Below are 25,608 nucleotides of genomic sequence, written 5' to 3' on the forward strand. Positions count from 1 at the left end.
ACTTGATGTTTGACCATCAGGGAGTGGAGCTGTTTGAAAGGATTAGGGGGTGTGGCCTTGTTGAAGTAGGCATGGCCTTACTGGAGGAAGTGAAGTGTGTCACTGGGGGTGGATAAGGACATAGCTCTCGTCTATGACTCTAGCACCATATATACCTGCCACCATGTTCCCCACCATGATGGTAATAGACTAAGCCTCTGAAACTGTAAGCAAGCCCCCAGTTAAATGCTTTGTTTTATAAGAATTGCCGTGGTCATGGTGTCTCTTCACAGCAGTAGAACAGTGACCCAGGCAGCTCCTTTTGCTTTGCTGTGCGTTCTTTGTGTCACACTGAGATTTTCTTTGTGTCTAACATACCAAACACCCACTGGACGTGTGGAATTTGCTTTTGACTATTGTTCTGCAAACACTTCAAGCGGTTAGCAACTATAGACGGAATGATTTAAAACTTAACAATTGAGTATGGTGAGACAGCTCAGTGGGTAAAGGCGCTGCCTTTGCTTGCCGAGAAGAGACCACCACTCCAGCTGAAGCGTCTGCACAGGGCAAACCTGACTGTTGGTCAACGGGGTGTATTCAGAAGGGAAGATTAGTCACGCACTGACAGAAAGTACCCTGGGTTTGTAGTCTAACTCAGGTGGCGACTCTGCCTTTTGCCATTGGCAGGGGTCTGACCTTGCAATCCTACGGGACCGGCTGGTCTAAAAAGTTGGTTCACAGGAAATGGAAGAGGAAGGGGAAAGGGGGCCATTGCTACAAGGAGAAAAGGGTCAGTGTTCCAGGCCATCAAATTCCTGGAATGCAGCAGAGGCCTTTGTGCAAACAAAGGTTTTACTGCTGGAGCAGATGAAAACATTGGCCTAGAAGCTTTACAATGTGGGAGAGACAAGAAAATTTGAGTTTCTTGTCCTAAACACAGGTTTTACAGTACTTGTTAGGGAAGACTCATATTTAATATTTCTCACACCACCAAACATGATGACCTAAGTTTGACCCACAATCTGTAAGGAGAGAACGGACTCCCCAAAGTTGTCCTGTCTATCTCCATAGGCATGCCAAGGCAACAGCATACATGCTCATTCTCTCTTACACACACACACACACACACACACACACACACACACACACACACAATCAGTAAGTGTAAAAAAAGTTACAATTGGATTAGCAATCTAAGAGAATGATCATAGACAATAGCATTATGTTTTCTTAAGATTTGCTAAGTCAGAGATAGCACAACTGTCTTAGAGTCTGGCTGAAAGATTCTGATCCTCTGATCCCCTGAGCAGCCAGCCTGTAATCTGGGTTTTATGGTCCTTCTGTTGCTCTTCTGATATCCACCATCTGGACACCACCAGAGAAGCCAGGTGCAGAGCACATGATCGCAACCAGGACAAAGGGCCTTTCAAGAAAATTGACTTTAAAGTGTCTAAAAGTATGATGACCAGATTGAGTGGTAGGGAACAGGGTGGTAGTGGTGGTGGTGACAGCAGCGGTAGTGGTGTTCTGTCTCTCCCGCTCTGTGTGTGTGTGTGTGTGTGTGTGTGTGTGTGTGTGTGTGTATGTGTGTCTACTCCCATGCATGGGAATGTCATTATGCATTGTGTCAGAATGGTTTGATTCTGACTCTAAAAATGCTTCATATGTTAAAGGCTTGGCTGCCAGCTGAAAGTTTTTTATGATAAATCAATGAACCTTACAAGCTCTGATTTAATCAATAGATTAATCCTTGGAATTCTTACTGAATGAGTTATTAAATGAGCTCTAGTAGGAAATAGATTGCCAGGGGAATGCTCTTAATAGACGTATTTTTGTCCTGTCCCTTGTTCCTGTGCATCCTGTCTGCCATGAGGGGAGACACTCTGTTCTTCCATGTTTCCCACCACATTTTGCCTCACCATGCATAGGCCCAACAGCAGAGAGTCACATGACCACTCACCGAAGCATCTCAATACACAAGCCCAAATAAGCTTCCTTCCCTTAAGACATTTTACTCAGATATTTTGACATAGTGACAGAAAGTGACTAATACAGACCCGGCAGAAATATTACAACAAAGAAAATCATTAAATCAATAATTTTGTATGGATATAACAATTACTGAGTGAACCAAGGTATTACTACAAAATTTATAAGGGGAAGGATAGACATTAAGACATTCAAGGAAGGGGAAATACAGTACAGTGCTCTAAGGGATGAAGGGGACGCTAGAATAGGAGGGATAAAGGGGCAGGGCTAGGAGGACAGGGGAGGAAGGGATGTAGCAAGGACAGCTAACTGTAAAGACCTTTGAAAAAGTCACTTGTAGCAGCTTGAGCGGTGGCTCAGCTACTAAGAGTGCCTAACGCTCTGGCGGAGGACCCTGGCACTAATAGCGATCGATACTAGATCGCTATCAATAATTGGGGAAAAAAAAGGGGCTGGAGAGATGGCTCAGTGGTTAAGAGCATTGCCTGCTCTTCCAAAGGTCCTGAGTTCAGTTCCCAGCAACCACATGGTAGCTCACAACCATCTGTAATGAGGTCTGGTGCCCTCTTCTGGCCTGCAGACATACACACAGACAGAATATTGTATACACAATAAATAAATAGATTTTTAAAAGAAAAAGAAAAAAATGAAAAAGTCACTTGTAAACCTAGTGCTGTAGAAACGTCCTAAAATATATATGCATATACAAGGAGTTTAAGTGGAGCTAGCATATCACGGCAGGGGGACCAATACCTCACCTGGGCGTCATTTGCTACCACATAAAATCCCCAGCACTAGGAATGAGTTACATCTTTTCAAATTAGTGGCCAAAGAGGTCCCATAGACCCCACAAACATTGCAAGCTATTGTTAACGCTATTGGTTATCCTCCACAACTTGACAGTAAGACCCTATTGCTGAAGATGACACATGCTTACAGGGTACTGAGGAACTGAGCTGGTATTTAACTGGAAACCTCAGTCCTACCAGCTAGAGCTCGTGTATCAGCCCTTGGTGCTGTTCTTAAAGTTTGCGCTTGAGAAGTCCGCTCCTATTTCTACTGCTTAGGTCTTAAAATCCCCTAAGCAAGGATTCCCATGCGTGCGCCAATCATGGTTATGGGTCTATAGGAACGAAGCAGGGAGAAAATGATTGGAAATATTTGATACATTTTTATTTTAATGAGCCAGACGGATAACAATGGAAATGCTAGCTATATGCATTGTCTAAGCAAAATCATTCACTTGCACGTATGCTTTATTCAACACGATTTTCCCTATCCTGCATTTACATGCTAAAACAAACTATTTTCTTTCTCCGGGATTATCCTAATGAAAGAGTTTATTCAGCAGAGAGAATAGAAACGTGGACTGTGTGGTAGTAAACACAGTGTTTATAGACATAACAAGTTACATTCTAACCCCTTGCAGAGACGACAGTAAAGCAGAGCCCCACATTTTCATAAGCCTTTAGTTTATGCTCGCATCTTGAGCTGTTTACTGTCTTCCAAACACCAGCCTCGAGAACGGCACCCCCAGAATTTCCGCGAGATCAGCTCTCATTGACTAAGTCAGCCAGTGAATGGGGTTCAGAAACCTGGACGCCGCTGACCTTCGTCCTTTTATTTTTGGTTATTATGTTGCAGGCTTCCGTTTATTCTTACTCACTGGTAAACATGGAAACCAGCTTCAAATTTGGATGAGCCAGACCCCCTTTGCTTCTTAAGATCGTTTGCTTGTTTTCCTTGTTCAGCAGATAGTTCAAAAGTGCTTGTTAGAGGGCGGCTTTATTAGGCAAAGTGGCTCAAAATGAAGAAGTCTCTCACTCAGTTCCGGGTACTTTTTTTTTTTTTCTTTTTTTTTAAAGTCTGACCCAAACGGAAGTGAGTGTGAGGTGAATCTCAATCTCAGGAACTTGAAGTAGAACAGAGATGAAACTCGAAGCAGGAAGCAAAATAGTATCAAGCTATTGGATGGAGACACGTTTGTGTCATGTGAGTAGACATGACAGAAACAGCTTTTCTTAAATTATTTGTGGCAATCGTGGTCACATTCATTTTAGTCTTGCCAGAATTTTTCAAGACACCCAAAGGTAAGTAAATTGTCTACACTTGAGCTCTCCTTTCTTACTTTAGAGCAATGGTGGCAGACAAGATCTTGAGCTGTTTTTTTGGGTGTACGCTGCGTGAGCTGAAGTTCAATGTCTGAAATACCTTTAAGTAAAGTTAGACCCTAATTTTAGTTGCCTGTTGTCTAGCACAGTGACCTTAGCACTTAGTTATGGTTGCAATAGAAAATGAAAAGAGAAATTTAAAATCTGCATTTAGATTCCAGCTACAGGATTTCAGATAATACCGTTACATGAGTTTATTCTTTGAATCTGTTTCCTTCTTTGAAATAGTCGTGTGTCTGTTTTTACATTCTGGAACTATTTACTAAGGAAAATGACACTCATTTTAAAATGATCAAATTCATTTGCTCACAAGTTGATGCAATTAATTTACTGGTAATTTTTTAAAAAATAGTAGTAATTTTAGTATTTTTAATATACAATAAAAAGCAGATAGGTCCAAATACAAGCAGTTCGGTGTGGGTTTGTGAGCAGTGGGAACGGGGCGATTCTGAGAGCCCTTTAAAGAACTCTTGCATGACTACTGAAACTTCAGGATACAGAAGCAAAGACAAGGGGATTAAAACTATTTATGTGCCATTAAAAGATTTTAAAGCACGCTATTGTGGATGCTTAAGTGATAATTGTGCTCGTTAGCGCTTAATAAGAAGAAAAAGAAAAAAGAAAACGTTCTATGACTAAATAAAAATCTATAACTTTATTAAAACTAGAGAAAAACTTATATTTGATAGCTTGCTGCAATGAATATTTATTATTGCATATATGCGAAGCTAAGTATTCAGATAAAAATACTTTTGCTAATTATATTTGATGACATACTGCAATGATTATTTAATGTTGCATATTAAATGATGCTAAGTAGCCAGATAAAAATATTTTTGCTAAATAAACACTGCAACTACAATTTTAAGAAGGATTGAATTTAGAATTTTTTCTTTTGGTTTGACTTTTTTATATTGCCTAGATTAAGCAAGCATAGTGTATATTTTTGATGCTTATTTTCATTGGCTGAAAATGTATCCTAAAGAAAACACAATAAAGAAAACCTGTTTTTAAGATATTTTGGGCAGAGAGTAAAATCACGTTTAGTAGTTATCTAAGCCAGGCCTTCTCTGTGTTTATATACCTATTGCTTTGAAAAATGAGTTTGCATCTAGTGAAAATCAGGAAATTGGCATACACTGTCTGCTCGGTTGGAGTGTTCTGTGAGAGGCGGTAACTCTAGGAGTTTACCACCGACTGTGTGAAGGACAGAGGAGGTGTGCTTTTGACTTCCCATTTGTGTTAGAGTGTGACAGCAAAATCCAGCACAGAGCAAAGGAAGTCAGAGAGCAACATGTGTGGGGTGGAGGAGGGGCAGTGGGGTGGCGCGGAGTGGAGCACTAGCGTGTCTTTGAATTTGTAAACAGAAGGAAGAGTTTTTGCAGAATCCACGTCAGCTGAACTTCCTGGGCCTGACAGTGCTGTGTTTGTTCTCCATGTTGACGTGTGCCATTTAGATGTCTGTTGCTTTTGCTGCCTTCCCAAACTGGAAAGAGGTACTTCTGTTTCCTGACTTTAGGATGGTGAAATTGTTTAGATATTTTGTTTCCTTATTGTGGAACAGCAAACAAAAATGCTTGCAAACCATTGTCTTCTGATGTCCTTCAGTGCTGGAAGGAATCTTGCTTAAACCCACCACAAACGAAATGCTGGTTATTAGGGAAACTGTTTCACAAGTGCGAAAGTGGTGCGGGAGAATTGTCTGTATTCTGTCAATCATGTTTTAAATAAACGCTGATTGGCCAGGCAGGAGGTGTAGGTGAGAAAACCAGACAGGAAGTGGAAATGATGCAAGGAGAGCAGGAGAATTCTGGGGAGGAGGAAGCTGATTCCTCCCACTCCTGCCCACATCACCAAAGCAGCAGGATGTGAGCTGCCCCACTGAAAAAGGTACTGAGCCACATGGCTAAAATAGATCAGAAAAATGGGTTAATCAAGATGAGAGGGTTCGCTAATAAGTAGCCTGACCTAATGGGCCAACCAGCTTTATAACTTATAGAGATTTCTGTGTGGTTTTTCTCTGGGACTAAACAGCTGGGGGGCAGGGCAGGACAAGCAGGCCCTTTATGTTACAGATAACTGTGCTTTATACTGGTCTATGGGTCATCAGGATTATTGCTATAACCGCAACAGATGTATCCTTATATTGAGGAGATATGAATGCAATTATTTTGTTCCTTAATTTTGTTTTGTCTTGTTTTGTTTGGGACAGGGTCTTTCAATGTAGTCTTGGCTGTCCTGGAACTTGCTATGTAGACGAGACTGGCCTCAAATTCACAGAGATCTGGTTGTGTCCGACTCCCAAGTGCTGGGATTAAAGGTGTACACCACTACTCCTGACCATTGATATTAGGTTTTAATACCAATATGAGTTATCTTATGAAATGAATTGAATGGTCAATCAGTGCATATCATAAAGAATTTGGTACAATTATTTAGATGATGAAGTAAGATTATTCTTAAAGAAGAAAAATGAATTTTGGGATTCTCAAGGCTAATCTTAGCCTGTTAGGTACTTGTGTACTTTCTTCATATTGTATTACTCTATTCACTTTAACTTCTAGAATAAATATAACAAAAGGATCTAACTTATGAATTGCTCACTGGTACCCTGTCTTTACCATGAGCTCAGAAGGAATCTCAATGTGGAACAGTACATATGAGGTTTAATATATTTGATTTCAAAACAATAACTGTCTAATGCTCCAAGTTGGAAATTCAGCATCATATCTGATCATATGTTGTCAAAATGCATCCAAGTATTGGAATAATTGTTAGTAGAAATCTTCAGTTATTACAATTACATAGCATTGGTTATTTGGTTTAATTTTAAAAATGAGAGCTTCTTAAATATTGCTTGCCACTTAATAGGTTGCCTTGGCAGGATAACCTATTCTCCAGCAATGTTCTGAAAGCCCCAGTTAGTTTAAAAGGCAGCCAGCACACAGCAGTTGATGACCAGTTTGACCCTCTTAAACCGTGTGTACAGAATGGAAATGCAGTTAGGGAAGAGAATATTTTGATTCCGTTTCTTACAACTGAAGACACAAGTTTGTTCCCAACTACATCATCACCGATCTGCTTTGGTTGGATGTAACATTTAAGAGAGGGCTTGGGGGAGAGAACTGGAGAGCTGGCTCAATACTTAAAAGCTTAAGTCCTTCATAGGACCTGGATTCGATTCTCAGCACCCACAGAGCAGCTCCCAAACGTCTGTAGTCCCAATGAATCCAACACCATCTTCTTCTGGATTCCATAGCCACCAGGCATACACATGGTACACAAACATTATACATATAACATTTGAAAGGGACACTTGATTAAACCTTAAGTTGACCCCAACGGTCTTTGATTGATTCTTGCACTTAGCCACAGTGTGTCCTATGCTGGGAAGGTGGGGCTACCTACAGGAAAGGCAGACTCCTAAGGGGTCTTCATTCATGAAGAAGACTAGTTGTCAGGTAATTAAGAACAACCCCGCAGAGAGTAAGACGGGTTGTAAAAGGGTGTTGTGGGAACTTTCACGTGGCTTCCGGGCCTGCGCTGAGAAGAGGTTTCTCCTGTTCCCAGTTGCCAAGAAAAAGAATAACTTGGCAGAGTTCAGATAATCCCCCACTATTCTTCGTGCCTGCAGAAGCGCTTTCAAAGAGAAGTCATGATGCCTATTGATTTTCAAATAAAATGCTCTCATATCAGTATCTCAAAGCTTTATAAGAGCGGATGCAGCGGGGCCCAGCAGAGATCTGCAGAAAACGGGACAAGAGCAGTGCAGATGAAGACTCTGCCAGCCTGACGCCTCCAGCTGCTTGATGTCGCTCACTTTGACGAGTCAAACCTGCAGAAAGAGTTCACCCGCTTTCATTTTCTCTCCCGTGGTACACTTTCTGGTGGGAATGGGAATATAACGAGCAGTAAAACTGAGTGAAACTGAGGATAAAGAACCTTGACTTGTGAATTATAGGACAAATCTCAAGTCCATAGCAAGTCTTCACTATATTTATGTCTCTATTATTAGAGGCAGTGTGTGGAGGGGGCTGCAATGGATGAAATGTCACTCTTGCTCTCAAACTGGGAACTTCATTTTCTTCTTATTGACTTCTTCATAAAAATTGAATCAGTTATCCCCAGTAAGGCTTAGGATCTATGCCTATTTAAATTTTGAGCTGGCAGAGGTCTCATTGGGTTGCCCAGGATATTCTCAAATTCTTAGGCGCAATTAATGCTCCCACGTAAGCCTCCCAAGTGTTGAGATGACAGGTGTTTACTATTGCATCTGGCTCACAATTTAATGTGTGTGTGTGTGTGTGTGTGTGTGTGTGTGTGTGGTGTCTGTGGAGGCAAGAGGTCAATGCCAGACATCTCCTCTACTGCTCTCTACCGTAACTATTTCAGACAGGGCCTGTCACTGAACCTGAGCTTGTGAATTGACTTGGCTGATTTTCTAGTAACCTCTCGGGATTCTGCTTCCAACCTCCAACCCTAGGGTTACAGATGGGTACCACCATGCCTGGTCTTTATGAGTGTGCTGGGTACCCAAAGTCAGGTCCTCATGCTTATGTGGAAAGCACTTTAATGACCAAGTCATCTCCCTAGACCTTTGGCTCAGATTTGTAAACATTTTAACAGATGTGTGCATCTACATACATCAAGTACTGGGCTAAATATTTTTACATGTAATTCATTTCTAACTGATTCAATATTTCAGCTCAATGACTGGGAATGTAGGTCAGTGGTAGAACATGTGTTTGGCATGTATGAGGCTCTAGGTTTGATCTTCATTGTGCATGAATGCACACCCACCTACACAGACACACACACACATACACACACACATACCACAGTCATTGTGAAGCATTACTCTCAAGATACACTAGTCTGAGACTCTCCATAAAGAAGGACAAAGACCAGATGGAGAAGTTGGTTTTGTCCTGGCATTGCTGGGCTTTCTGCATCCCTCTGGTTTAAGGTGCTACAAGATGGCTTGCTACCGTTCTACATTTTCGGCAACATGTGCTAACAAACGTGCCAAAGTCAAATGTGTGCATTTCTGAAAACTTGGCTTTACTGGCTGAGCCGTGAAGTTATGACACCAGCAGCCTTTGTCTGGGATGCTTCTAGCTGTCTGTCTCCTTGGGTGTTGGGGTCTGAGTGTCAAATGCCTGTTTCTGTTGTTTTTGTAGAAAATATGACATTTCCTTTAAAAATTATTTTTATTTATACATATAACCACTGTACTGTGCTTATATCTCTTTTCACTCTCCTGCCCACTGTTCTTGTCCTTCCCTCTTCATGTCACCTGTTCCTCCCATTCACCCTTTAGGCTTCTGTGTGCCGCATCACGCAGTCTCCTTGTAGCCTCATGTCCCATACATATACGTATTAGAATCTGGAGTCTCTATGTCAGAGAGAAATGTGGTATTCTGAGCATCTGTTATTTTGCTGAGCATGATTTCTTTTTTAATTAATAAAATGTTTTTATTCTGTGTTTTTCACATCATGTATCTTGATCCCATTCATTCCTTGACTCTTCCACATCTGCCCTCCACCCCTGTACCGCCTCCCTCGAATAAAAAAAAAAAATCAAGAGAAAAAAAATGAAGAAAATAAAGGAGAAAAATTTTTAAAAGGTTGGGGGAACGAATTAAACATATCATAATGGAAGCTGTAGGGAGACTCAAGAAATCATGCCGTATACTCCTTGGTACATACAACTGTCCTTACAAGTGTTCATTGCAAAGATCCATTGGTCTGGTTTGAGGCTCCGGAATTCCACTACATGTTCAATGCTGGCCACCCCCAGGACTCTTCGTGGACATTCTGTTGGTGCCCTGTGTTGTGGACATCCAGCAGCTTTGGGTCTGTGGGTCAGGTTCCTTCACATGGTCCAGCAGATCGTAGATGGGATGGATGTTGGGTTAGGCCAAGTCCTAACTCTGGGTCTGGGTTTGGGCCTGGGTTTGGGCCTGGGTTTGGGCCTGGGCAGCTGTAGAGCTGGCCCACTAGACGGAAAATGGGACCTGTCCCACGCTCACTGTTTCTGGAGGGGCTCACCCACACCTCCACTAACAGGACCGGATCTGTTGTATTGCCCTGGTGGGATGCAGGGTCTGCTCTTCCGAGTATTCCAAGTGGCGATCAGGGCTAGCTCTCACACTCTTATCACCACAGGGCCAGCTCTCCCACCCATCCTAGGCATTGGTGGGCAGGCAGCGAGGGCTTCTTCCCCCCAACCCAGGCCACCACAAGACAGATAAGAAATGGGGGCAGCTCTCCCATGCTCACAACTTGGGGGCTGTCTCAACCACACCTGCTCTAACAAGGTTGACTCTGCTGTGCCTCTCTGTTGAGGTGCAGAGTCTTATCTCCTGAGTATTGCAGCTCGTGGGGGGTCAGGCACAATTCTTCTGTTCTAATGACCCCAAGGCCAGCTCTCTCACCTTCCCTAGGCATTGACTTGGGGGGGAGGGTAACATAATTTCTAATTCCATCCATTTCAAGGATTTCCAGGGAATGATATGATTTTGTTATTCTTTACAGCTGAAGAGACTAGTGTTGTATGTACAAATCACATATTCTTTACTCAGTTTTTTTTGGTGAGGGGTATCTTGACTAGATGTTATGATTACTACATCAATAAATAGATGCACAAATATCTTCATGGTATGCTGGGTGGGTGGGTGAGTAACATGATTTCTAATTCCATCCGTTTCAAAGATTTCAAGGGAATGATATGATTTCATTATTCTTTACATCTGAAGAGACTTCTGTTGTGTGTACAGATCACACATTCTTTGCTCATTTTTTCTGGTGAGGGGTATCTTGATTGGATATTATGATTAATGCATCAATAAATAGCTGCACAAATATCTTCATGGTATGCTGATCCATTCACTCAGGTCTATCTCCAGATCTGGTATAAATGGGTCGATGGGTCATATGGTAGCTCTATTTTTAATGAGTCTTTCTTTCTTTCTTTCTTTCTTTCTTTCTTTCTTTCTTTCTTTCTTTCTTTCTTTTTCCTTCCTTCCTTCCTTCCTTCCTTCTTTCCTTCCTTCCTTTCTTCCTTCCCTCCTTCCTTCCTTTCCTCCTCCTCCTCCTTCTTCTTCTTCTCCCCCCCTTTCCTTTTTTTTCTTTTCCGTGTGTGTGTGTGTGTGTGTGTGTGTGTGTGTGTGTGTGTGTGTGTGTGTGTTGATGGTAGCGGGACAGATGCCCATGCAGAGGTCAGAGGACAGCTTTGAGAGTTAGTCCTCACCTTCTACCTTGTGTGAGGTTGTTTTGTTTTGTTGATACACTGCTTCCTCCAGAGTAGCTGGCCCATGAGCAGAAGGAGAATTCTGGCTTGATCTCCTATCTTTTCAGGAATGCTGGGATCACACATAAGTGCTAGTAATGCTGGCTTTTATGGGTTCTGGGAGTCTGGATTGAGGTCATCAGTCTTGTTTGGTAAACACTTTCGCCTACTGAGTTGTCTCCCTAGCTCCATTTTTAGTTTCTTGAGAAACTGCCGTACAAATTTCCAAAGTGGCCGCACCAGTTTACACTCCTACGAGCTGTGCCTAAGATGCCTCTGATTACATCCTCTCTAGTGTTTGTTACCTTTGTTTTCTTGATGGTGGGCAAGTCATTGCGGCTGTGCTGAGGTAGAATCTCTACATGGCTTCATCTGTATTTCCTGATGACTGAGGATGCTGAACACAAGCTCTCTGTCCAGTATGTTTCCCTGTTGATTGATTGGATTTGTGTGTGTGTGTTTAGAATTCTTTATAGATTCTATATGTTTATTCTCATGTCAAATGTATAGTTGACAATGATTTTCTTCTATATTGTAGATTGTGTTCATTCTTCTGTACAGAAGCTTTTTAGCTTCATGAAATCAGGATGCCAGTGTGTCTGGGTTCAAGTAAGCACCCTCTTTTGAGTTTCAGCTTGTCTACTTCTCCCACATTTTCATGGGAGAAAAAGGGAGCAAGTTTTCTCTCTGACCTGTTTTTGTAGGGTGCAAATCCTACTCCAGAATTCTACCTTCATGATTTAATTACCCCCACAGACCCCACCTCTAAATATCATCATATTGGGACCAGAGTTCAGCATATGAGTTTTAAGGGGATACAAATAGCACATTGTACTGGGTTTATTTAATTTTATAAGATGGTGCTAAATATTTTTCCGAAGTGATTATATCAGCAGTCTCTCCAGTAGCAAGCATGCTGTTTACTGGGCTTTCACTGTGCTGAAGCTACATGTAGAACGCATATACTGTGGTGCAATCCATATGCTTCTTAAAAAGTTTACTGACAATTTGCTAACTGAACAATAACTAAAGCATTAGGGAAATAAGACTCAGTCTAGAGTAGTTCTCTGGCAAGCAATGGAGAAAATGTCTGGCTGTGGGGAAATTTTTTTGTCTCCACTTTGGATGAAGTAAGAAGAGACAACCTTATTGAGAGTTTATACACAGGCTGGCCATACTAAGGAAATTGAGGTTCATTATGTGTGAGGCTTACATCCAATGCAAGGAGTAAACTGAAAGTCTTTTGGATCAATGGCGCTATTAGACACCCAGAAGAGGCAAAGACCAGTGTTCTGTGGAGGAAAAAGAAGTCTTCAAACCCGTCTTCATATAACTCTCGAATAAAATACCAAAGAAAATGAGCTATTCACCAAAAAAATCATAGAACACATGAATACTCAACAAATGAGAATCAACAGAAACAACAGAAAACAGAATCAGATCTTCAGCAGAAACAACAGACAACAGAATCAGATCTTCAAAGAAAAGGAATATTAGAATTAAAAGATATAGTGTCAAATAAGTACTTAGTTGTTTCAGTAGATAAGAGAAGCCATCAAAATATGAATAATAAAGAATACATTTGGACCTTTATCCCACATTGTAAAAGCAACAACAAGAACAACAAAAAAAAACATTGTAAGACCCAAGACTGTCAAACTGTTAGAAGAGACGATTCTTAATTTGTTCCATCCTTGTTGTGACTTTTAGAATGTCCTCAAAAGCACAGAGAACAAAGATTTTAAGATAGGCAAGTTGCATCAAACTAAAAAAAAAAAATCTAACCAGTTAATCAACACAGCTAGGGACAAGCGAACAAATTTGTTAGATACAGTGACAGCTGTATTCACCAACATAACTATCACATTGTAACCACAATTAAGACATAACTTCCCATCTCTCCAAAGAGTCCTGTGTAGCTCCATCCCATAAGAGCCCCTCCACCAACAACCATTATTGTGTATCTTTCTAAATCTCATAGGAACGAAATCATGTGGTGCACAGGCACTTGTGTGGCTCATTCAATTTGGCGAGACACCATTGTGATTCACCCATGTCGTTACTTATGGTTTCTTCTCTTTGCCACTGAGTGACATTCCATCATATGTCAGGAGTTGTTTTTAGATTCACCATTGGCTGGATTGTTTTCAGTTCTTGGCTCTTAGAACATTCAAAAGCTACCATAAAACTCACATGCAGGTGAAATAGAGGCATCCAACCGTGTGGATATGTTTTTATTTGTGTGTGTAGCTTCCTAGGAGTGAAATTGGGGTCCATATGGTAAGTATATATTTAACTTAGGAGAAAATGAAAGTCAGTTCCCCAGTGGAGTTGTGATGTTTAGCATTCCTATCGTTGACATGTGAAAGTCATACTTCACGGCAGCATTATTTTGAACAGCCGAAAATGGAAACAACCCAAATGCTCACTGTCAAAAAGATGGATGAATTATGTAATATATTCATTCATAAGACCAACAAATTAGCTACAGTTGTGTAAAACTAACATGGCTGAAGCATATTAAGGAAAGAATCAAATCACAGAAGAGTACATTGTGTAATGCTATACATTTGTATACCCCAAAATAAGCTACGGTGCAGGGGTAGTGAGAATGCTCTGGAGGCGTTGGCAATAGCCTGCTTCTTAATTTGGGAATAGTGATACTAATATTTACTTATTTTCTTTCATTTTTTGAACAGGTTTTTTCTCTGTAGCTCTGACTGTCCTGGAACTCTCTCAGGCTGGCCTTGAACTCAGAGAGCTCCGCCTGCCTCTGCCTCCTGAGTGCTGGGATTTAAGGAATGTGTCATTACTGATTGCACCACCACCCGCTTGGTGTTATTTTCTCTCTTTAATGAGAGCATCTTTCACGAAGGATCTTGTACAAATATGTGTGATTTGTTCTTACAGTAAAAGTCAAGGGAGGAAAATACAATCCTTTAGTGTTCTGGTGCGCTTGTCTTTGAAAAGGAGAAAATAATTGGCGTGGATTTACCCTCTTACGTCATGTGTTTTCCTAACTCAGTTTAGTGTCCTGCATACTTCCTCAGAGAAGGTGCCGACTTGGTGCTGAAGTAATTCTGGGATGCACTGGCATCTCTCAGAGTGGGCAAGCAGACATCTGACTCCAGGAATATTAATGGAATATTAATATTATAGTTAAGTTCACAAACCCTTGTTTATGGAGATGAGGATATAGCCCGCAAGATGGCAAAGTGGTTAGGGGGAACCATTTAGTTCTTAAAATTATACCCAGAAAGGCTGTGTCCTCTATTCCTTTTCCAGTAGAAGTACTTAAAGTTGAAGTTTAAAAACCTCATAAAAAAAAGAAAACCCTGCTATCCAAATCTTCGATTCTAGAAAGCTTGGCTGGTTGCTCATTGAATAAGAAGACTGCAATATTGACAGCAACAGACCTCTCACTCTCCTTTCCAGGTCGGGTCACAGCAGTATAAATTCAAGACGCTGAAAACTTCGCAAGATCAAAGTGCCAGGGGGCACGAAGGAAAGGTGGCAGGAAATATGTTTTTCATGTGTTTTAGTGACATTGAGAAAACTGTAAATGAGAGCGCTCCATCAGTGGGTGCGCTTCCGTCTTCCTCTGCTGACACTGCTGTTGAAGGAAATGTTATACTATAGTTACAAACTCGTTACAATGTTTGTTATAAGTGTATTACACACGATAAAATTTATTCAAATACAATTTGGTTCCTCCAAGTAAAAGGTTATTAACAACTCTGTTTCGAAATTTCTTCCCAGTTGGACATAAAATGTAAATTTTTAGGAAAAGAGTTTCAACTGTAGAAGGGTAGGATGTGAGCATTTAATTCATTAAATCATGTTACAAATCACTAGCAATCAAATGCTTATGGGATCACTATTAAAATATAAGCTTCATTAATTAAAAATGTCTTTAATATCAGTCACTAGTTTGGCTTCCTTGTAAGTCTGGCTGAGGTGCTGAACTGAAAGCAATCACTTTAAAAAGTGCAGCAGTTGTTTCCTGGTGCTCTGTGACACCTAGAAATCCTAAACTACATTTTAGAGAGAAGGTGAAGCCGCCACAGGAAGGTGGGATTGGCTGTGTCAGTTACTTCACGGCTAAAATAAGCTGATGGTGTGTGGACCACTGGAAGACAGGCTGCCTGTTCCTTAACTGACCATCACTGTCAAATGATAATTCTCAGTTACACCATGAACTAGAATTTGCTTATATTGATTAAATCGCAGATAAGCCCAACCCTAGGCAAAGGGTGCATTTAAGCTTATTTATTTATTTACCTTTATTTTGTGTACATTGATGCTTCGCCTGCACGTGTGTCCGTGTCAGGATGTTGGATCCCCTGGAACTGGAACTACAGACAGCTGGGAGCTTCCATGTGGGTGCTGATTAGCTGGGCCCCTCCACATTTCAAAATTTTTAATCTGGAACACAGGATTACATTCAAAATTTTGAAATTTTTAGTTTATCTTATGTATATGGATGCTTTGCCTTCATGTATGTATGTGTACCATGTGCTTGCCTGGTACCCAGCAAGGCCAGAAGAGGTGTCCGGTCCCCTGGAGTTCCAGATGGTTGCGAGTCACCACGTGGATGCCGGGAATTGAATCCAGGTCCTCTGGAAGAGCAGCCAGTTAGCTCTTTCATTGAGCTCTTAACCGCTGAGCCACTCCTCAAGCCCCAAAGACCTGCGTTGAAACAATTCACTGTGGTGAGAAACTGTGTCCTGACAGAAGTACGTGACAGAGACGAACTGCTCACCCATGGCTGGGCACAAAACTGTCTAAACAACAGTTCTCAATCTGTGGGTCTCGACCCTTTCACAAGGGTCACCTAAGACCATCAGAAAACACAGATGTTTGCATTATGATTCACTTACAGTAGCAAAAGTACTGTTATGAAGTAGCAATGAAAACAATTTTATGGCTGGGGTCACTACAACATGAGGAACTCTATAAAAGGGTCCCAGCACTAGGAAGGGTGAAAATCGGCTGTTCTGAAGACTTTCCGGTAGGACACATAATAAACAACAAGTACTAATCGTTAGATCCTGCAAATGCTACCTTATATGGATACAGCGTGCTTACAAATGTGATTAGCAACTTTGATATGAGATATCTTGAATCACGCATGTGGCATGATATTTAATCCCAAATGTCCTAAGAAGACATTTATAGGCTGTGGTGGCTATTCTTAGTTGTCAAGTTGACTATAACCCAAGTGAACCAAAAACCTAAGCCACTGAGTATACCTACGAGGGATTTTTCTTGATTGAAAAAAAATTAAGGGAAAAAACATCCTAAATCTGAACCTTCTGGGGTGGGAAGATCCATCTTAAATCTGGATATACCCTTTGGTGGCAGCCAATATAAAGGACACGAAAGAAGGAAGCTTGCTGTCTTTGCCTGTTGCTTCTACTCTTACTGACAAATATATTCCTTCATGGGCACTAGAGCCTACTTTTTTTGGGGATTCTGACATATACTGAAGAGCATCTGAGACATTCAGCTTGTGGACTGAACAACTGCTGGATTTTTGGACCCAATAGTAAACATTGTTGGACTAGCTGGACCACAGCTTGTGAGCCCCTTTAATAAATCCTATATGTATATGTGTGTGCTATACATACATACATATAGCCATTCTGTCAGTTCTGTCTATATGTATATATATATATATATTATATCAGTTTATATGTATGTGTGTATGTATGTATCAGTGACACTCTATCAGTTCTGTTTTTTCTAGAAAATCCTGTCTGACACAAAGCATCAAAGGGAACTTTGACAGAGCTAAGAGAGAAGAAGGCAGGGATACAGAGGAGAAAGCACTGTGACTACAGAGACAGTGATGGGCCATAAGCCAAGGCATTCAGGCAACTACCGGAAGTTAGGAGAGAATCAAGAAGAAAACTAGATTCTTCAAAGCCGGTAGACTTCAGGATTTCTGACTATTGACTTTAACACTGAACTTCTGGCCTCCCAATCCAGGAGAGAGTTTTTCTTGTTTTTCATTGGGGACCAGCCTCAACAAAAATACCACTTGCCAGGGTAGGGGCATGGGGATTAGGAATATAAGTAAAAAGTATGAAGATGCAAAACTGATAAAACAGGAAAACATAGAATAGTACCAGGAGGGAGTTCTAATGAATACTGAAATCGCCCACGTTTTCTTTTCAATTGCTTAAAATACCCTGACTCTAAGAGGTAGGAATAAGATTAAAAAAAAAAAAAGAACTGCAATAACATGATACAAGGAAATGAACTGACCAGTTGAAGGTTGTAGCGCGTCTACAGTTGCGCTAGGAAAAAACAAGTCACACTCACAATCTAGACCAAAGCATTCTGTAGGCAAACCACTCACTGGACGGAATCCAGTGTTATCTCCTTAAGGGAACTGGAACCTTAGTAGAATTCTTAGACTTTTGTTTGAGGTAGAAACTTCTTCTCTATTCTTGAAATTCAAGGTCTGGATATTAGCCACACCTGTTGACAATAACCTTGAGAGCAGAACTCTCTGCTCTAAATCTAGGTGGGACCTTTGTTTGAGGTAGAAACACAATGACCTTGAAGGACTAGAGGTAAGTTCCAATTCTCTGACCTTTGGTCAAGGTGGAAATAGGCTCACAGTTTTAGGCCTCCACAATTTTCAATGGCCAAGATTGTGGTACTCTGCTCTCTAGCAGACTTCAGAAACCCAGAACCACTGTCCAGATTTTGCTATCTTTCAGATAAAAAAAGATATCTAAAAAAGATAGATTCAGAAAGACTTAAGATTTATCTGTTAAGTTTTTTTTTCCCCCAGTGGCTGTAGTGATTGGTTGTCGTCTAAAAGTGCTTACTGCTCTTGAAGTGGACCCAAGTTCAGGTCCTAGTGCCCATGCCAGGGTTCTCTAACTGTTTCAGGGGTTCCTATGTGTTCTTCTGGCCTCCATGGGCATACCACACACACACACACACACACACACAAACACACATACACATCCTTAAAAATTTTCCAGAACAGAGGATGTCTAAAATGCTTGTGTTTCTAGTCACTTCTGCACATGAATGTTTGCTCTCTGAAAATTAACAAGTTTAAAAACAAAATGCTTCAACGGAGTAGATATTAATTCATGTGAGACTAAAACATTGTCAGAGACAGGCCAACATCTACCTGAACAACGACGAGCTTACTTTGTGTTTATTTAAATGCCAAAACCTTGAAATCCACAGCTAATGAGAGCTTTTTTTCTTTCTTTGTAGAAAGAACACTCGCCTGCCGGGAAGTGTGTTCATTACCCAATCTCACCTATCTGCTTCCCTCCTTCAATTTTTCTTCGGCGACTTTTCTGCACCCGGCAGAGGAAACACAGACTGTTATAGGACTCTTCCCAAACCACTCCAGTGTCCAAAGCTTCACTGAGAGTTGCCAAGGCATCACGAATGGATTTCCGATGTGCTCCTTGTGTTTGGTCTGCGAATCCAAAGGAGACGTGGATTTCATTTCTCAGGAACAAATATCAAAAGGTAAACACAAAGGAATTGAGTAACATTTGCCAAGTCTAAATTAAGTCATTCTGGAAAGAAAAAAAAAGCACCCTAGGGTTGAAGAGCTAACTCAGTAGCTAAAGCACTTCTTGCCCTACAATGTAAAGAATTGAGTTGGAACACCAGAACCCCCGCCCCCCCTCCCAAAGTGGGCACGAGGCTAGGTGATGGTGCATTCCAGCACTCTAGAGACCGAGGCAGACACAAGTGGATCCCCATGAGTTCGAGGTCCCCCTGGTCTACCAAGTGAGTTCCAGGACAGAGAAACCCTGTCAAACAAAACAAACAAGCAAACAAACCAAAAAGTAGACGCAGAGTCTGGAGAGATGGCTTCGCAGTTGAGGCCTTTCAGAGGACCAGCATCCACGCTGACCATCTCACAACTACCTGGAACTCTAGCTCAGGGGATCTGATCCACTCTTCTAGCCTCTGCAGGCACTGCACTTATGTCTATATATGCACACAGAGATGCACAGTAAATATTAAAGAAAACGCTGGTGAGCCTGCTTGTCTCCCCAGAGACACTGCAAAGTGAGGCAGAGACAAGCAGATGTCTGGAAGCTCACTGGCCAGACAGCCAAGGCTACTTGGTGAAGGTCTAGATCAATAAAAGACCCTGCCTCAGACAGAAGGCAAAAGGCCCTCGAGGAATGACACCCAAGCTTGTCTTCCGACCTTCATCTGCCTGTGCATGTCCAAATATACTGTGCACATCCATCCCCTCCCCTCACGCACACACACAAGCATTCCGTTTTAACCTCTAATAGCATTGAAGCTCTCAGTGGTGTGGCTTTTGATGAAAGATTTCACAGGACTTTGTAATGTTGATCAATTTGAGTTTAGTTTATTGAAGACAAAGTACTCATTCGTGAAATCCATCAGAATGCCAGTGTAATTCACATGTGCTTGTTAGCTAGAAGGTTAGCCGGATGTTCTTTTCAAAGATAATGATTGTTTAAAAAGCAGTTCTAAGTAAATACCTAAGCGTTCACCCACTGAATATGAGTTGGCATTTTATCTGGCTCATCAGTGGGTCTCTGGAGGGCAATGTCTTTGTCTTTGCTTATTACCATATCCCTTCCTTCAACATCATGTCTGATATAAATCATAACAGATACTTAATAAATATTTGTTGATTGAAGGAAGGAACATACAAAAGATTATATATATGTGTGTGTGTGTGTGTGTGTGTGTGTGTGTGTGTGTGTGTATTCTCTGCAGTGCCTCATGGGGCCCTGCATGTCATCATAGCTTCAGCTATCAACTTGATATAAACCTAGTCACACGGGAGAGGGAACCTCAACTGAATAATTGCCCAGATCGGGTTGACCTGCGGCCACGTCAGTGAGACATTTTCTTAGTTACTAATTCATGTTGCAAGCCCAGGCCACAGTGGGTGGTATAGTCACTCTGTCTGCATAACAAATCACCCCGCGGACAGTGGCTTGAAATGCAGCAACCTCCTCTTCCTTTCTCTTCTCTTTTTCCTCCCCCTTCTCTGCTCTTCTTCATTGTTGTTCTGCCCCCACCCCTACCTACTGCTTCCACTCGCCCTCCTTTCCTCAACCTCCTCTGGATGGAATGGGTGCAGGTGAACTGTTCTGGCTTGGGGTGTTTCATATTATTGCAGTTAGTGAGTGGGTGCAGCAACCAGAGGAACCAGGGTAGCTGGAGGCAGCTGAGGTCCTCTCTCTTCACATAAACACCTAGGAAGAGTGAAGATCTTTTGCTTAAAAAGAAGAAGAAGAAGAAGAAGAAGAAGAAGAAGAAGAAGAAGAAGAAGAAGAAGAAGAAGAAAAGAAAAAAAGATTTATTTATTTATTTATTTATTTATTTATTTTGTGTGTAATTATTTTGCTTTTATCTGTGCATCCCAGGCATGCAGTACTTACAGAAGCTGGAAGAGGGCACTGGATCCCCTGGAACTGGAGTTACAGACAGTTGTGAACTGCCATGTGGGTGCTAGGAACTGAACCTGGGTCCTCTGGAAAAGCAGTCAGTGCTCTTGACTGCTGAGCCGTCTCTCCAGCCCCATCTTTTTCTTTATGCATTTGTCTCAGTAGGCATTCAGGTGACCTCCCTTTCAGTCATTGTGACTGAGGGAATACAAATATGTCTTTGAGGTCCCTTTTTTGGATACGTGTCAGAAAGTGTGCCTGTTAGAGTCAATGGTGTTTAGATTGTTCATTTTTGGAGGAACTTATTATTATTTCCTAAACTGAATGGGTCGTTTTACCCACTATCAGTACAAGGATTCCAAATTCCCCACACTTTTCAACAGTACTGCTCATTGTTTGTACAGAAGTCACTTACAGGGGTCAGATCGTCTCTGACTGTGGTGCTGTCTTGCATTTCTATGGTGATGGGTGAGGTCGAGTGTGTTACCATATGACCATTGATCCTCTGTAGTTCTTTTATGGATGTAGATCTTTTAACAGATGTAAATATCTGTTCCAGTTCTTAGCGCAGGTTTGTTTTGAGACACGGTTTTCTTGTGCTACTCAAGATGGACTTGAACTCCAGAAGTCCTCCTGCCTCAGCCTCCCGCATAGCTGAGACAGCAGGCGCTACCCTTAACCTGACATCTGCCCATTTTAAAACCGGTTGTCTGTTCTCTTTGTTTCTCCTTCCTTGACAGGAATTCCTTACATATCCTAGATATTAACTTTTCTCAGTTATAGTCTGAGAATATTTTCTCCCATTCTGGGGGCTGCTTCTCATTCTGCTGATGGTTTCTCTTATATTGTTTTTCCATTCCATATTCATGGAGGACTTCCTTGGAGCAAACCATACATTAGGTTTTTTCTTGGCGACTCCAGACTCTGATCTTAGTGTCCCAAAGGACAAAGTGGAATTGCACCACCTTTTCCTGTCTGATCATGTAATGTCATTTTTCCACATTTGACTATGTTAGGATTGGGTCTGGGGTCTTGAGAAAATGAGCGCACAATCCAGAGTATTGCAGAAAGAGAAAGGCTTGCTTTAGCAGAAGAGGGCATACCAGCCTTAACCAAGCAAGCAAGCCCTGCAGGGGTCCCACTGGATTCTTATTTCTAGCTCCAAGGGATCCTGCACCTCACTCTGAGTGGCCAGAGCTCAGCCTCATATTCTTATACTTCTGGCTAATGTAAGCAATACATCTGATAAACTGAGAACAGGAGGAACTCTGAGTACTTACTTTGATCTTAGAATACTACTGGCTAGGGAGGGATTTCTGCCGGGTGGTGTCTTTGCAAAGTTCTTTAAAGACAGGGCTCTGTTAAACCTTTGATGTAGAAGACAATGTGTTTCATTTATGGCTTAGCTGCCTATCTAACTCTCCAAGACTATGGGGAGGGTGTTCTCTCCTCCTATTTCTGGGAGGTTGGTAAAGTTTTGGGGTAACTGAATTGTGTCCTCTCAAATTTTAATGCGGTGAAGTCTTAATCATCAACACATAAGACTGTGATGTTATGTGAAATAAGATCATCCTAGGTCTGCTTTTAAGATGAGATCATCAGCCTGGGACCTAGTCCAGGATGACTGACATCCTTATACAAAGGAGAAGTGTGATTCTTTAAGTACTCACCAGGCAAGTGTGAAGACCCGAGTTGGATACTCAGAACCAGAGAGAAAAGTTATCTGTGTGACATACCCCTACAATCCCTGCCATGGGGAGGTGGAGACAGAAGGATCCCTGGGGTTTAATGACCATCCGGTGTAGCCAATCAGCAAGCCCCAGGTTCCAATGAGAGACCACATCTCAACAGCACACAGTTTCTGCAGAATAACATGGTTCGCTTCTCCCTCCACATGGGCATGCACACATGCACTCATGGACACACACACACCAGTTTACTTGTGCACACACCATGCAGATATGTGGACAAAGAGAAACAGACTCATCGGGAAAAATGCCACGTGTGGATGAAGAAAGAGACCAAGGTTGTGCTTCCATGAATCAATGAAAGCCAGCGATTGCTGCTAACCTCCAGGAGAGAGGAACAAGTGCAGTCTTCTCCACAGTCCTGAAGGAGCCCAAGACTCCTCACACTTTAATCTTTCACTTCCAGCCTAAGGTCTATGAGCTAGAGACTGGCTGGAAAGCTGGCTCAGCAGTTAAGAGCACCGACTGCTCTTCCAGAAAACCTGGGTTCAATTCCCAGCACCCACATGGCTGCTCACAACCCATTGTAACTTCAGGCTCAATGCCTTCTTCTGGCTCCCATGGGTACTGGCTGTGCACATGCCACACACACACATGCACACACAAAGGTAAAAACGTCCATGCACACAAAATTTTTTTTTAAAAAAAGGAGTATGAGAAAAAATTCTGTTTTTTAGGCCACCCAGTTTATAGTACTTTGTTACATCTCTAGAAAGCATGGGCAATGTGGAGTGGAAAACACAGTGAAGCTTTTGAAAAATTTGATCTGTCCCAGATCAGGAACGGATATTCATGGAAATATCTGTGTGTTCTCTGAGAGGTTCTCATCCTATTTTAATCTTACTCCTATCATTTTCATGATATTTTTAAAAAAATCACCTTGATAATTAATTGTAGGGTTCATAACTTTGTTTTCTATTTTGTTTTAAAGAAAAGAGATATAAGACTTTGTTTGGTTATATATATATATACATATATATATATATATATATGTATATATATATATATATATATATTGAGACAGGGTCTTGCTGTGTTACTCTGTGAGTCTTGGTACTGACTACATGACATTCATGTTCCTCCAACCTGTAAGTCTTGCCTCAGCATCCTGCGGGTTACAGGTGTGCACCGTTACACCCAGTGAGACTCAGCTCTGAATTGCGTCTTCTTATTAAATACTACCACTCTGAAAACATCCTTCATAATCTCTTTCTAGGTCTCATCACGACAGGATCCATGGAAGTGAAGGCAAATGACTTTTACTCACCCTGCCAGCACTATAATGTCACCGTTGCTCTCCTGGTTGACCCTATGAAGGAATACAACACTACCTGTACCCCTGAAGCCCACCCTGGGAAACCCACAGGTGTAGAAGATCCACCCCAGGGAGATTCTCTAAACCACACTTGTGGAATTATGGAGAACACGAGCAATTGTATTCATGTTTCCTTGCGCCTGGCAATAGATGTGAGATGTAAGTTTGAAAGGAAAGGCGAGAGAAATAGAGAAGCTGGGTATCCATACATAAAATTAAGAAGGGGCTATGAAATTCACCAGAAGTCAAATAGCTGAAAATTTCATTATGGAAATAATACTGCCCCCAAATATTAATCCTTTTATCTGCTTACTTGTCTTTTAAGATGTGTTCTTATGGGACTCAGCCATAACCTGAGACAGGGGTGGTATGTCTGGATTTGTGATTTGAGGGTTACCTAAGGTCCTCTGCCCTAGGGTAACTGCAGCCTGTCTGGTATCTGTGCTTAATGGAAAGTCACCTCTCCTCAGTACTCAGAGGGGGGCGTTCTCTTAAAGATTAGGCTCTGGTGTGTGTGTGTGTGTGTGTGTGTGTGTGTGTGTGCGCGCGCGCATGCAGATGACTGGCTGATTCTGAGGGGGAAAGAGGCTCAGACATTTAAATTCTCTTCAAGGCTGATTAAGTTCCTTGCACCCTGTCCTGAATCCCATAGTTAATATTTTCTGCCAAGCAGTGTGCCCCCACCTCACCCATAAAATGTATTATTAGAAAGCATTTTATAATATATTCATTTAGTGAGTACCTTCTGTGTGTCAAGCACCATGCCCGGCACCATGCCCCAATGGGGGCCAGGAGTCAGACGAACATAAAACCAGAGAAAAGAATCACACAGAAACAAATGCTCCCCTACCCCCGGAGCTGCAGACGCGATGACAGAACTGTTTGCTAGGCATTTTGGTACTCTAGAAAGATAGACACTTTCTCCATCACTTCAGAATGCATTTACTAACACTTAATCATTTTAAAGGTAATTAATAGTTTTAAATTATACCTGTCATACACGGAGTCGCCTCCTCAAATGATATAGTCAACTGTTCACCAAGTGTTCAGTTGCAGGAGTCTCCGGGGACATTTTCCATCCAAGCTGTAACACTGGCAGAAACGGGGTCTAATCACTCATCCCCGGCTGCTCATCAGCTCAGCCCAGTCCTCTGCCTCTGCCTTCCGTTACTGTCCCATGCCCTTTGTTCTTACTGCGCCTTTGTTAATTTGAGGGCATATTTGGGGCTGCGTGGCCCATGACCAAGATGATTTATTGCACACAACCCCGATATAAGACTGCTTTGTGGCACTCTTGACGAACAATGAGGAAATTGATATTGGCATCACCTGGAAGTGAAATTAGATGCCAGGATTTTGAATTAAATGGATCCCTGGGAGCCACTTGGCCAATTTCCTCATTTAGTAGCTTCATTTAATATATTGGAAAAGTGTTCAGGAGAGCAAGGGTCCCTGCTAAGTGAAGGCAGCAAATAGCTTTTCTGCTAAAGGCATATGCCTCCACTTTGCCTCTTATCTCACGCTCTGTCTCATTGTGTTGAATCTTTTTTATTTTATGTATATTTATTTGTGTGTGCACGTCTGCCATGACACATGAGCACAGGCCAAAGGACAACTCGCAGGAGTTGGTTCTGTCTTCCTCTGTGTGAGTTTTCTGGGCAGACCTCAGAGGGTTGGCGAGTACCTA

At 41.8% G+C, this 25,608-nt stretch overlaps 1 protein-coding gene across 6 annotated transcripts in view; it reads left to right on the forward strand.

Annotated features, from left to right (window-relative positions):
* Nucleotides 1-3,848: 3,848 nt before the first annotated feature.
* Nucleotides 3,849-25,608, forward strand: part of Tmem156 (transmembrane protein 156) — a 35,971-nt gene continuing 14,211 nt past the window's right edge. Inside the window, exons 1-4 of one of the 6 annotated variants that reach the window (XM_087909006.1) lie at nt 3,849-4,058; nt 5,507-5,635; nt 18,676-18,939; nt 23,823-24,080. In XM_087909006.1, coding sequence (XP_087765132.1) covers nt 3,971-4,058; nt 5,507-5,635; nt 18,676-18,939; nt 23,823-24,080 — 739 coding nt within the window. In that variant the 5' untranslated portion in view covers nt 3,849-3,970. The remainder of the gene's footprint in view (nt 4,059-5,506; nt 5,636-18,675; nt 18,940-23,822; nt 24,081-25,608) is intronic. The other 5 variants (XM_087909007.1, XM_087909002.1, XM_087909005.1 and 2 more) reach the window with 5 other exon arrangements.

The sequence above is a fragment of the Myodes glareolus genome, chromosome 8 (assembly GCF_982192425.1).
Source record: "Myodes glareolus chromosome 8, mMyoGla1.1, whole genome shotgun sequence".
NCBI classification, from domain to species: Eukaryota; Metazoa; Chordata; class Mammalia; order Rodentia; family Cricetidae; genus Myodes; species Myodes glareolus.